The sequence below is a fragment of the Mycteria americana genome, chromosome 3, assembly GCF_035582795.1.
Source record: "Mycteria americana isolate JAX WOST 10 ecotype Jacksonville Zoo and Gardens chromosome 3, USCA_MyAme_1.0, whole genome shotgun sequence".
Lineage (NCBI taxonomy): Eukaryota > Metazoa > Chordata > Aves > Ciconiiformes > Ciconiidae > Mycteria > Mycteria americana.
Window position 1 is genome coordinate 124,579,643 of NC_134367.1, and position 14,471 is coordinate 124,594,113.

The 14,471-nt window shown below is 41.1% G+C and overlaps 1 protein-coding gene across 4 annotated transcripts in view; it reads right to left on the bottom strand.

Moving 5' to 3' along the window:
• Window positions 1–14,471, bottom strand: part of MACROD2 (mono-ADP ribosylhydrolase 2) — an 899,949-nt gene that overhangs the window by 370,728 nt on the left and 514,750 nt on the right. For all 4 annotated transcript variants that reach the window (XM_075496893.1, XM_075496891.1, XM_075496892.1 and 1 more), the window contains exon 6: window positions 370–491. In XM_075496893.1, coding sequence (XP_075353008.1) covers window positions 370–491 — 122 coding nt within the window. The remainder of the gene's footprint in view (window positions 1–369; window positions 492–14,471) is intronic.

Below are 14,471 nucleotides of genomic sequence, written 5' to 3' on the forward strand. Positions count from 1 at the left end.
CTTCTCAGCTATTTAGGAGGCAACATTGCATGCAGTTATCCACCTGACCAGTGGCTTCTTAGGTCTTTTTAAATAAACAATACTGTGTAAAAGTGAGCCACTGGAACAACTCCCTCCCTTTCTTATTGGTTCGGTTGTATTTACACCTAACCTTTACAGCAAAGGCCAGCTTTCCTTATCTCCTAAAATAACCATATCCCTCTTTCCCTAGCAACTGTTTTGGCCAAATGATATTTAATTTCTTGCTTTTTCACATCACATACAGCAAGAAATCCTTCTGGAAGCCTACCGTTACATTTATAATTATTCTACAGCAAGAAAACAAAGATCCAAATTAGAAAAAAGAATGTGTTCTCATAGAGTACTTACAATTGATCTGATGTTGTTCTCTTTTGCCAGTTTCAGAGAGGATTTATAGCAATTTGCCAAGTTTTCTTTATGAGTGTCGGTGAGATAGCCTCTTGCGATCGGCCCAACGGTATGGATCACATCTGCAAGAAATAAAAAAATAAAAAAAAATAAAAAAAATTAGCGATCCTAAGGTGGTTTGTTTATTTCTCGCAAGTCAATCCATTCTGGTATCGTACCGAGACACAAAGGTAGGAATGATATTGTAAGAAAATTATTATAACTGGAAGCTATGTAATAAGATACATCTTCGATAATTACATAAAACTGAAAAACAGTAAAGTCTAAATTTTGAAGTATTTGGACGGAAAGAAAAAAATGAGGAAAATGCACTAAACACTTGTTATATATGTACTGCAATCCACACGCAGGACAGATGAGATGTTTTCATAAATACCTTAAGTCTTTAGGGCTGTACAACTGTAAATACCGTACAACTGTTTGAAACCCCTAGTTGTTCTCACCTCTTGAAGGTCCTCTCACCAGGAAAGTTCACTACGCAAAACCTCAGAACTTTGATGGCAATATACAGGTCACCTTTTTTGTCCAATACTTTAAGCTTTTTCTCAGCAGCCCTTTTAAGAGGAGAAGAGTTGCGACCTGTGAATGTGTTAGTTATTCCAAGAATGTGCTTTCCTCTCACATCAGACCAGATAGAGACACCGTGCAATAAAACAAAATATTCTGTTTGAAGAAACATAACGAACGAAAAGGGAAAGTACAGTCAGGGAATATCTTAGGTATGATGCCTCTGGACTCATCAAAATTAGATGCTGCAATCAAAGTCTCTAAAGTGCTATAAGAAAAATGAAATAAAAAGCCTGGAGTAAAAAAACTTGAAAAGAAATCTACAGACTAAAAGGTGTCATGATTTTAATTTTTTTCCCCCCACACTTGACTAGAAGGAAGCACATTTACTTTTCAAACATCATTCTTACATGTGAACACACTAGAATGAGTTACGGTGGCAGGTGCATCTTTATTTTTTTTTTTCTCCTTCCTTATCATTCCCCTAAAATATACAGGGGCAATAAACAGTGGCACTACTTTTTGCAACATTGCCACAAAAAGGCATTAGGCTTTGATGCCTAGGCATTGGCAATACTTTCAATTCTGGTACTGCTGGTCCCATTGGTTAGGCTGTGTTTCGGTCCCACATGGGACAGTTTTCCAAGCAATGTCTGCTGTTGTTACACTCCAGGATATTTTCATTTACTCGCAAATTCTACAGAATTCACACCATTATTCTTGGTCCAAGCTGTCTTTGGTTATTTCCCTCCAACCTATACCAAAGCACAAGTGAAAGTGGTCAGACATTAAAACACATGCTGTCTTTTTTTTTTTTTTCTTATCCAGACATCTTCTGTCAAGTCCTGGTCTCTACTACTTAAAGGGTGGCTTATGTTCCGAGGCATGTTTTGAACGTTACTAAAACTTTTTCTTTACATTAGCCAGAAAGTATCAATATTGAGCAAATACAAGCGTGTCAGAGAATCCCAATGCCCAGAAACACAGAGGAACCAGCTGTGATGGGAAACTGAAACCCACAAGAGCGAGACTTCCCAACTGCTACAGAAAACCACCCTACTGAGAAAGTAAATAAAAGGTTAACTACTCTTCTTTCCATTTTGATCACAGTAATTTTCCCCAGTTGTGGGAACAAGATGGACAGATTGGATAATTTCTGTTGAATGTCACAGCTGCCAGACAGGGACTCCAGCAAAAACTCTCCCGACAGCATTTCAGGCACCTGAACCATCAAGTAGGTCTTGAGTCTTTATCCACTGATGAGCAGGCTGATAGCAGGTGAGCGAAACACACAGAATGGCTTCACCCGGGAGTTCAGAAAAGAGCTGGGTTTTTTACCTATGTTTTAGCTACTATAATAAACTGAGAACTATTAAGACCTAGAAAAAAAGGAATAGCATAGCTAGTTTAAAATCTGCTTCTGCTTGCGGAGATAAGGTTGTATGAGTACTTCCATTAGGAAAGACCATAATTTCAGACCGTAACTACAGCAGCTGCCTTCAGGTTGAAACTTCCCAAGGAAGGTTTCTGGTTGGAAGTGTTGGCATTTGGCTGTCAGCAACTTCAGAGCAAGAAAAAGTCAAGAGAAGCTTTTTTTTCCTCCTTGTTATTTGTTTTTGAAAGAGGCAAGCTGCAATTACTGAGCATTCGATTCCTTCAAATGTACCAGTGAATCTGATCTCAACCAAGGTCATCCTACGTTCATAGACACTAAGATCAGAGATACCATGATGCATTTCAAATTCGTAACACCCAGCGGCCAACAAGCAAATAAAGGAATGACTATAAAACTTAAAAAGGAAGCACCGAAGACAAATAAAAGAATCAATCATACAAGATTTCCCTCTTTCTGCTAAGGCTGAGTTAACTTGCATTTCAAGGTGCAGCTGCTTAAAAGCTGAAGCCTAATAGCTTAAATTATTAATTTATTACTTAACAAGGAGTTTGGGGGAACAGCTCAAGTACCAAATTCTTGCTTGAGTCTTTCTGTACAAAACTCCCCTTGGTATAATTTCTAGATGCATTTCACTCATTAAATGTTTAACTCCATTCCTTTAGTCTTTCATTATTAAACACTAATTTTAAAAATTCTCAGCTCAATGAATGGGAAATGTTTTTCTTGTTGTCTTTTTTTCAGAACTTTCTGATTTAGCATTTTCATGGTGCCTCGTTACCAACGCTCTATCACTGCACCAGACACTTCACGTAAATAGGTAACCTTTAATGCCATTAACTTTTATGTTTTAATTTTTACAAGCCCATCATAGGTGGCTCCTTAGACAGGAATTGGGGGTTTATAAAATATCAAAACTTTTGTAATCGTTTACAGAGTAGCATTGGCAAAAATTGCTTTACTTAGGCATGTTATTATTCTGAAACACATGACAGTAAGATTTTACTAGCAGAGCAGCGTTGTTAACGTGACAGTCTGTTTCACGGGCAGCAGATGAACAGGGAAGTAATAATTTTGTTGTACAGTGTCAATAAAATCAGTGTATCCATACATTGCCTCAACTATACGTTATTCCGCTCAAGCTATTCCACAATACGTTAAGGTTTGCAGGCAGGTAAAACCCTTTGAGATTATGCAGGCATAAAGCAAACAAACCAGAAAATAAAACAGCTCTCCCCCCCCAGCCTATGCAGTTAATATATGAGGATCAGACTTCACAGGCTGAAGCAGAGCCATTTATTTTTAATACAATCTATGAAGACTGTGTCAATCTTCCAGCTTGTCTGTCACAATAAACTTTCCTTTCTGCTCACACATTCCCCCCTCACCCACCTGCACAGAGTCGGAGAAATTCGTATGCTACGGAGCTGGAGGACAGAGGAGGGTGGGTGTGCTGGTGGGGGGAGGTCTACAGGCATTTGTCTATGAGAAAATGAAGGGGCAGAACTGCTGCCCGGCTACTCCAGCCACCCGCTACAGCGGCCAGCCCCAAATGCAAACCTCTGGCACTGCTGGGCAAGGACAACAATGGACATGCAAGCCCTGCTTGATCACCTTCCACACCAGTCTACCCGGGACCAGAACGAGCATCCACCCTAGAGAAGCACACAGCCTTTCTGAACCAAACATGACTTCCAGGTCAGACTTCAACAACAGTAAAGGACCATCACAGGACATGGGCAGGGATGAGTTTCACCACAGGAGAAGGCAAACCAACTGCAGAAGGCAGCACAGGTGGGAGCACCGGCCACTGGGATGAGCACAATGATGGGCTGAAGATACACTGTGCATGCAGAGGCACAACGGCAGAAACAGAAGCAGTCTCACCACCTAAAGATTTTTAAACTGGGGGAAACGTAGAGAATCTCAAAAAGATTTAGTTTGGCTAGAAGAGGCTGGTAGAGATCCCTGCTACCAAAGAGCACCTGTTCTTTCTTGGAGCTCCTGCACCCCTTTGCTGTCTGAGCATTTCTGAATGAGGTCAAACAGGAGCAAGGGATAGGAACATTTCCCTAAAGCGTCCTCTAATGTGGTTTTTTGTTCTTCAAAACCAGGTAAGCAGAGTAACAGTCAGCTCCCAGAGAATGCCACACTCGCCATTTGTAGTATTTTAATTTTCATGTGAAATGAAGCTGCCAGCACTGCTTTGAAGCTTCTGATTTACTATGGTCAGTCTTCCGGCCAAGCACATTGATAAGAAACTTCATTAAAAAGAAACCTGCAATCCATGCATTCGTAAATCATTTTCTCTGTGTACACAGAGCAGAGATGTTTGCTTACATTTTTAATAGTACACCGAGGTGGAGAGCCCCAGAGGAAGATATATTCTCATCTGGGATTCAGGCCACAGCAACAGATCAAACTGCTTTTAATGCTAATGAAGATGCTTAGTATTAAAGCTATATTTATAAGGGAAGGACATATTTCTTCCTACAGAAATGCTTCTAAAGAGAAGGTAGGGGCGGTCGAAACAAAGCATCAGCACTGATCTATGCTGTACAACCCTGTCTTGAGCTCCTCTAGGGCTGAAGCAACATTTTATTTTTACACTGACTGTTCTAAGATTTGCAGTGCAACACATGGTTGATCCAAGGAGAGCTTATAGGATCTACTGCTCTTTGTTTTGGTCATTTGAGTTCCAGGCATTTGGTTAGAAATTCTGGCAGCTAAAGCAAGACCTGTGACAATTGCACCCCGATTCATGTGTGCACACCCTCTGCATCATCTCCGCTTGTTTTCATTCAGGTTTTTCTTCTTTTTCCCTGAAGCATTATAATGAAAGCAGACAACTAAATCTTGTGCAAACCCCAAACTAATCTGGAGATAGAAGAGGCACTTGGGCATTTAAAACATCCTTATCACTACTTAGCCACCAGTGAAAATAAAGATAACTTGCGCATTTAATCAACACTTCAAAAGTGCAGCAACTGTCCAATCAAACTCCCATATAGGCCAGTCAAAAATGAAACTACGTCTGCTATAGCGTACAAACTCTACCTGTAAATAGGCCAGCGAGGCTTGTTTTCTCTGGTCTTTTTTATTAAAGAAATCAGTCCATACATCTTAACATGCTGTTTGTCACACAATTTTTTTTTTTATCCACACTGCTACAGAGAAAGGACAAAGCAGCACGGGCAAAGACAAAACGCAACTTCCAAGCTGCAAAAGGATGAAGAGAAGTGACTGGGCCTCAAAAACCAGCCTGGAGGACTGATGTAATTTACTTTCGATGTAATTCACTCTTCCCTCGTTCTTCGTAAAAGTGACACTAGATGGCAAAAATATTAGCATGATGAATTTTTCCAAACAAATGAAAAAGTACAAATAAGTTTCTCTCATTTCTTCCCATACAGATGTGAGTGCAGTGCATTCACACTGTCAATGAACCAGCCGACCGCAGCTAGAATCAACTACACACTTCTCTCATTCATCCCATTCACGCATTGTGCTGGTTTGGCTGGGATAGAGTTAATTTTCATCAGAGTAGCTAGTATGGGGCTGTGTTTTGGATTTGTGCTGGAAGCAGTGTTGATAACACAGGGATGTTTTAGTTGCTGCTGAGCAGTGCTGACACAGAGTCAAGGCCTCTTCTGCCTCTCACCCCACCCCACCAGCGAGGAGGCTGGGGGTGCACAAGAAGCTGGGAGGGGACACAGCCGGGACAGCTGACCCCAACTGACCAAAGGGACATTCCACACCATATGGCATCATGCTCAGCATATAGAGCTGGGGAAGAAGAAGGAAGGGGGGGTGTTCAGAGTGATGGCGTGTCTGCCCAAGTCACCATTAGGTGTGATGGAGCCCTGCTTTCCTGGAGATGGCTGAACACCTCCCTGCCCATGGGAAGGAGTGAATGAATTCCTTGCTTTGCTTTGCTTGCATGTGCGGCTTTTGCTTTCCCTGTTGAACTGTCTTTATCTCAACCCACGAGTTTTCTCACTTTTAGTCCTCTGATTCTCTCCCCCATCCCGCTGGGGCGGGGAGGAAGAGAGCGAGTGGCTGGGTGGTGCCTGGTTGCTGGCTGGGGTTAAACCATGACATGCATTCACAGCCATAATCAGCCCACCTAGTGAACTGCATAATGAAGCTGTACCCTGTCAATCACAGCAGGAACCGTATGAATTTTAAGAAGACAGCTACCGCACTGCGTGTGCCATTGAATAAAAAATAATCTGACAAAAAGTCAGAGCACTTAGGGCTCCATTTGTAAATCTTATCAGTTGATTTACACAATAAACCCCCACCATATTGGTGCTGAAAAGGGATAGCTAAGGTTCAGTTGATGGGAAATGGAATTACCTCCAGATATTCTTATGTACCGAATATCCCTGTTCTTAAGGAACGCACGTAGCCCAACGCTTTGGTATACAAATTTGCTCAGCTTGTTCATTTTCTATTTCCAGTTACATGCACTTGCACATAAAATGTGCATTTTCAGTGTGTAACAAACAACTGTTAATTTAAGTTCAACTTAAATGAATCCCCCAGGACCACAGCCTAATTTAAGTTATTTACTAATATGTGTCTCCAAAACTAGATTAGCAGAGTTGAATATTTTAAATGCAAGGCATCTTTTATAGATCACGCGATGCTGAACTTGACTATGTACGATACAGCTCCTCAGTTTGGAAGTATTTATTTGCTTTATATAGGTATATATTGCATTTAAATATTGCATTTATCAGCAGTTAAAGAGACAGTCTCCATTTTTTAGGCTTCAAGCAATAAGCACTGCTCAAACTGAAGTTTGTACCTTTTATAGCTGTCTTCAGTGATTAAATAGCTGTTTGGGGTAAACCAAAAAATGTTTCATTAGGTGCAAAAGCTATATCTAGAAGTCATTCGTGTAAAATATTTAAGCCATTTTTCACCTAAATGGCATTGTCTGCCCAAGAAAAGGTAAAGAATATGTTTATTGTAAATGATTAACCAGCATCCCTCTTTGTGGCTTAGGTGTGTATTTTAAGTATGAGACAGCAGAGACAGTCAGAAAACAATATTCCCAAAGGGAGAGGCGAAGGATTTGCTGAGCCCGAGAGATCCTTTGGGGAGCCGCAGAAGCCTGCGCTCAATAGCCAGCATTTAGCAGAGAGCGATCGCTTGACATCCGCGGGAAGCTAAAAAACACAGAGAGCTTGTTCACAACGGTTATACCACTGCCTCAACAGCCAGCCAGAGAATTAAGTCACACAAGTCAAAACCCAAGCCTTTTTGGCACTCGTGCTCGTCATAAAATACAAGGCCCAAGTATGCTCGTGTAATCTCAGAGCAGTTCCCCTCCCGTCAATGAACTTACAGCATCGCTCTGCCATCAGGGCCTCGCCATTAACGTCGGGAACAAAAGTAGGCTCTGTTCAGGCAGGAGAAGCAAGTGGTGCAATTAAGAGACACTATACTATATCCCAAAGTAATAGGTTTTACAAAGCAATTCAGTACTACGATGACATATGTCAAAGCAGCGACTAGACAGACGGCCCCACAACTTCGATGGAAATAATTGCCTACATGTAAAACTAAAAGGCAACGGCTCCATTTGGGGTATTCATAACGTGATGTGATATGAATGAACATGAGATGAACACGACATGACTTAACATGAAATTATGACATCCGTGACTTGCTGTTTCAGTTTTCTTCTCTAATCTGGATTTGAAGCATTTGCAGCAAAAATGCTCAAGTGTTATCCTTGTTCCTCTCTACAAATCATCTACCCAAATAAAGACCTTAATATACCTAGGAAAACAGAACAGACAAAATGAATTTACATTGCCTGAAGCACATTTTGTCCTCCTCACACTACAGCAAACCTCATTTTGCTGTAGCAGCAGAGGAGCTCCGCCAAGCACCATCCTCACGGAGTGGCTCAGGAAACAGGTACCAAGTGACCCCCTGGACTCAAGTGACGCTCTCCACCTTTCTCCGACTATTATTCTTTGCAACTGGACAAGGCTATAGATAAAAATGCCTTAATCTGGGTTTATATTTGCTACATGTAGGAAAGCATGAGCCACAAAGATTCTCTCTTTATTGAGCAGCAAAAGATGTCTGAGAGTAAGTTTTGTTTTAGTTCATCTAATAATTCAGTCAGAAGGCTTTTCGGCACTCAAAAAATAAACTTGTTTGGCCTTAAATTGAGAGTGCTTATGCTTAAGACACCCAGTAAGAGGGAGTTTCAGTCTGCCATTCCACAGAAATTTCAAACCAAAATACACAGCATGGCGAAAGACATAACATTACCCACATAAATTCAAGGTATATTTAACTACACTTGATTCTTGATTCAAGAGAGATGCTTACAAATATTACCCTAAAAAACACGTGACAAATGAAGCCGTAAAAAATACACAAAAAAATATTTCAAATATGTTGGGGTTTAAGTTAGCCTCAGTTCTGGTTTTGGAATTGAATTAATTACAAGGGCACAAAAATCAGAATTAAGCTAATGCTCTCAACTTCTTAAAGCACAGACCGCTTGCCACACTTGGGCTGTTTTCGGTGTCCAACCCAGTTCCGTTACCTCTGCCGGTGTATCGCACACTTAAAGCGTAGATATGCCCGGCAGGGCGGGGGAAGAAACCACACAGACACACACAAACCCGCCACACACTCAGCCTCGCTACGAGACTTAGTACCAGACTCATTTTATCCAGAAAAGATTTACACCAAGAACTGGAATTCTTCCACTTTCCTGAGTGCAAAACAGTGCTACAGAGTGCTCTAATAATTTAAAAACAAGCTACAGGAAAGCCCTTTATTTCCTATTTTAAGGATTTTTCCTGTGAAAATTCTGTTTTGATAACGTTACTAACATTTCTTATTAAGCCCCCTTTTATTATTTGGTCGAGATCTTTGCAGGGACACCGAAACAAAGGAAGGCATCCCAAGAGAATTACAGTAAAAGTGCTAACAAAAAAAAAAAAAAAAAACACACACACACACAAAAAAACCCTGACATGTAATGTTTGCCATGGCCACGGGAAATCTTAAACTGGGTCTTGAACACAAGCAGGTCCCCAGATCGTTCACAGGTTGAGTGTCAAGAAACAGGGCTCGCTGTGCCAGTGCTTCAAGGCTTTCTTTCCCTTTATGAAATTATGGAATCACTCAAAATACTGGTCCTTCACATGAGATTTAAGAATATCAGTATAAACATTTACAAAACATTGATCTTCATTTGAAAGGACCTGTGATTATAGCAAAAAGTTTTCAGAAGATGAAACTAAACAACTCTTACACATTAGCAGCAGAATAACCTCAGGTGCAACGAGAGGAAACTGCCAGCACCATTTTTATCTGCCTAGGGAAGAGATACAAGTTTTTTAATCAGATCACTTCAGGTAAAGAGATTTTTAAAAAGCAGACTGAAAGATTTGTTTCCTTAGCAGGAAGTTTTATGGGCTTCTTAAAGAGGCAATAAAGTATGATTTAAAGTTTCAAGGAAAATTTTATTACATTTATAGCTTCACTGTGGTGCGTCTATTCCTCAAGAGCAGCACATTACAAAAAGTTTCTGTGCTCATTTTTTCATTTACTTTTTCTACACGTTCTTTTCTTGAGAATAAACAGACTTCTACCTCCACAATCAGAGCGCATCTTTTTCACGTGACACTTCTCTAAACTACATAACCTTGAAAAATACACGCTTTTGCTAAGGATTTTGCTCATCACCTTTAAGAAAAAAGGTGATGAAGTTACAGGCTCTACATGTATCTTCTAAAGAAACCAGTGGTAGCTAAATCAACCTGATTAACTTTAAAATTTGAACACTTACAACTTAGAAAACCATGCTAGGAAAGTTTGGATTTTCCTTCGCCACAAACACACTGCTCTTCGAATGCAGATAGGAGAGCCTCGTGCGGCCTGTTGGTACCATCTATCATCTCTCAAAGCAGAGCGGATGCAGAGGGAGGAGAAAGTTAGAAGTGACAAGACTGAAACCATCAAATATTTTTTAAAATACATGTTCCCAGTTTAAAGAGACAGAGCTAAGGAGACATGCGGACCGTGCTACAGGACTGCATTTTATACAGGGGATACTGAATTTTCCTCATAAGCAATAAACATAGCGTTTATATCTCTGAACTTGCAAACTGCTTTCAAGCCTGACAGCAGTCCTACTGAAATCAGTGAGATTATTACTTAAAGATAGCAAGGATCCAAATACCAGCAAAGGAAAATGACGGTACACCTTCTCCATGATTAAAGGAATGCACCTTTATCACTTCATCTTTTAAGTGGCATCACCAAAAAAAAAAAACCCTCACTTTTAGTACTTTTTTATTGTAGCAAGAAAAAAAATCTAGATATCCTCCCCAATTTACTTCATTTAAAGTATTTACATTCTGTACTTTCAAAACTTTAGCATTTCACAGACCTTTGCTACAGTCAGTTCCTTTAGAGACTGTTTCTCTTGCTATGCCTATGAGCCCATCACAACACAATGAAAAGCGGAAAAAATGAAATTTACTATTGCCACCTCTCTCCCAAACTCACACAATAAACACAGTCAATGGAAACAGGGACGTATGCGGTACCCAAAAGTAAATTCAACTCATTTTTAAACCTGACTAGATTTCAAGTTGGCAGTGCCACTTTAATTGCTTCACGCAAGTGTGATAAGCAAAACAACCGGACAGCTCTTTGAACCGTAACGTGAGACTTCATGTCTCGAAGAGGAATCTCGCTTTCTGTCATCAATTTTATTTTAATTTAGGTGGCTGAAACCACACTAAAGCAGTCTCCTGATATCAACATATTCCAGATACCAACTTGTGGGAATGCAGCACATACCAAGCATCCGTGATAAATTCCTTTGACCATTTCCTCCCAGTCTCTTCCCCAGAGATGCTCTCTAGTCTGAAAGATAGTTTCATCAGCTGGCAACGAAACAAACATTAGCACTTGGAATTCACTGCTCTGCAACCCACCTTAAAAGCAAACCCAGCAGAGGATGGGGGCATGAGCAAGCCTGAACCTAAGGGAGGGAGGGAAAACGGAGAGACACTTACTGACACAGACTATACTCTACCATGGATGCAAACTAAAGAAAAAAATAACAGATTTAGAGAACTTCAGTACCTCAACCCTGCTACCCGCATGCTTTATTAACAAACAGCTATTACTTCTCCAAATACTTCAAACAACGTGAGCAAACAGGCTAATTTATATATGAATAAACCCAGCACCTATTTTAGCAGGACTAAGTAAATGTAAGGCTTGAGTCAAGACTGAGAGCAGATCCTTTACCCAGGTGAGCAAGGGTACGGTGGAGGTAGGGTTGCCCTAACAGCGCTCTGTTCTGCGCGCGCTCGGCCAGCCGGAGCCTTTGCCCAGGGCAAACAGGACACCAGCCCATGACTTTCCAACTACGTCTTGTTCAGTCTTAGCACTCCTTAAATTTGAGCCCAAGCTTACAATCCACACTTCAGTCCGTACCTCCGCAGATGGGGCGGCAGGATGCGCCTTGCAGCAGGTGAGGGGAAACAGAAACCCTTGTTCTGGCCGATTCGGCCGCACCTGAATATGGTGCTCTCCTCAACGCTGGCTCTGCTTTTGTCAGTTTTCTTTCAGAAACCTCCACAGAACTGAGCTTTCACAGATTCCACAGAAACATCGCATTGAAATCTTCCGATCTCTACTCCCTTCCAGCTCGGAGAGATACGTGCACCAGAGGCGAGCAACAGCAAAACATAAACAAAGCACTGACAAGAAAACACCACCCATCTTCACTCCATTTACTGTCGGGATTGCGTTTGTGTCACAACATCTAACTCGGCAGATGCCGCATTTCACGTTAAGGCATATATATATATATACACCCTGTCACGGGCTGTGACCGGCTCAGCCGGGCCAGCGGCCCGCTGTGGTACAGAAGCTGCCTGCTTACATCGCAGCTTAGCTCACCAACACCCCGGGTAAGCACCGCCGAGGCGGAGAGGGGCTAGGAGTCTCCAACAAATGTGCGCAGAAGTGCTGGCAGATACAAAAGCTAAGCAGAGAAATGAAATGCATCCAACAAGGATATTTAACAAAAATTGTGGTATGGTATTTTGTACAATATGTAACGATCGTGTGGATTGAAGTGAAAAACAAGCTTTGACAAACATCTTGAGTGTTTTGCATCAGTGGAAGTTGTAAACAGTAGAATTTGCAGCAGGAGCAAGCATACCAAAGTAAGAAGCAGGGGAACTATTTTTCTTTTCTTTTTTTTTTTTTTTTGTCAAGATGAAGTGTATTGCAAAGCAAGCTGTTAGCAACTTGCAGAGGCTTATTGCACTGCTAATGTTCTCCATGTCAAACAACATCTCTAGGAAGAGCCCTTGGAAAAACACTAGTGTCATGCCTTGTTCAGCTCAATCGAGAAAAATGTACTGAAACAACCTTCTGGAAAGCCATGTAATGACCTAAAAGAGCTGCTGAAGGACAGTCTTGAGCTTAGCCTTGCTGCAGAAGAACCACAGATGTAAATACAGTCAACTCATGCTCTAAGTAGCATCATAGCATCCCGCTAGCCTGTCACAAGCATTTCATGATAATCAAGAGCGAGGAGTTTCAAACTCAAGTCTCTTAAATAGGCTAGCATGGTTTAGGAACTGGGAACCAGAAAGAGTGGGGCTAGAAACGGTAGCAAGAATTTGTAGACACAGATTAATGCCTTTGGAAAAAACCTAACGTGGCAATGGCAAAGCTTGCAAGGGTGACAAAAGCATCAGAACAACGTGCCATCGCCAAACGTGAGGCTGTGCCTTGCTGAGGGGAACTGCTCAATTTCTGGGAAACCATATCAAGAAAAATATTTGTAAATTTTATTGCACTTATTGAAGCAAACTGGTTATTTTGCCACCCGCGGTGCCCACAAGCTCACTGCATCATTTCTCCAGGAAAGGAGGAAATGTCTGCAAACTCACATTCTCCACTTTAATGCCAGCCTGAGGATTAGGTGGAATTTTTAGAAGTCTGTGTGCAGAGTTGTACTTCACAGCATCGTCTCCCCTTGCGTGGGTTGTCGGAAAAACATATTGATATTTTCACAGTGAAACCAATTGCTTCAAGAATAATGTCAGCTCTTATTGTTTACAAAAAGCCAGAAAATCAGAGCATGTGAAGCAGCAAACAATTTGGCTGACCTTGCCAGCTGAGCAACATACAATCAAGCAAGCAAAAGCACGTTAGGCAAGGCAGCAGTAAAGATAACAAAACAGACATGTGCTTTCACATGTTTTCGTGAAACCACTGCAAATTTTTTTTCAAGGCAAGCCAAATGCTTGATATTAATCATGGTAAAACACCCTGACCTTACGCGCATGTTTCAGTGTAGTTCCCATGTCCGAAAGCAATGCATTGGAAAAAGCTAAATCCAGTTGTTTCACTAGTGCTATTTCCACAGTAAAGTGCTTCAACATGCCCGGGCTGTGGTACGACTCAGAAGATCACTTTGCAGCAACGGCTACTAGTGCTTTGAGAAGTCTGTAGATACCTCCAGTGCTGCAGCAGCAGATGGAAGAGGTGAAGGACGAGACATCTAGGATGAGTTCGCTACGCTCACAAAGTTTTAGAAAAAGGCAAAGCTTTAGTGTAAGCACAAAGGCATCTTTCCATTTTTAAGAAAACTCAAGAGGAAACTTTTCAGAAATATGTAATTTAGCCCATGTGAGTGCTGACAGCGTTCATGTTTTATAATTTAAGTATTTGTAATACTTTGGCTTAGTAGAAACTTTACCTTTCAGGGCAGCTAGGATTTTTCTGCACTTTTGCAGTAAATTCTATTAAAAATTACTAATCCAGAACCTTGTAACCTTTAGTTACAAGATTGTGGTTTCATCTATAGCTATCGTCAGCTACTTTCAAGATAACATTTTCTAAACTGATACCCATTGCTGGGGGGGTTGGGGGAGTGGGGTGAGTAAAGGACCAAAAAAAAAAAAAAAAAAAAAAAAGGACCCCCAACAAAACCAATCCCCCTTCCTGATTTCCCCCAGAAAGCAATTCTAATATATCCGAGAGCTCCTTTTCTCCTGCTTCTCAACCAATAAAGTTTTTGGTGGGAACGTCACCTCATTACAGAGTCTTCATCATCTAAATA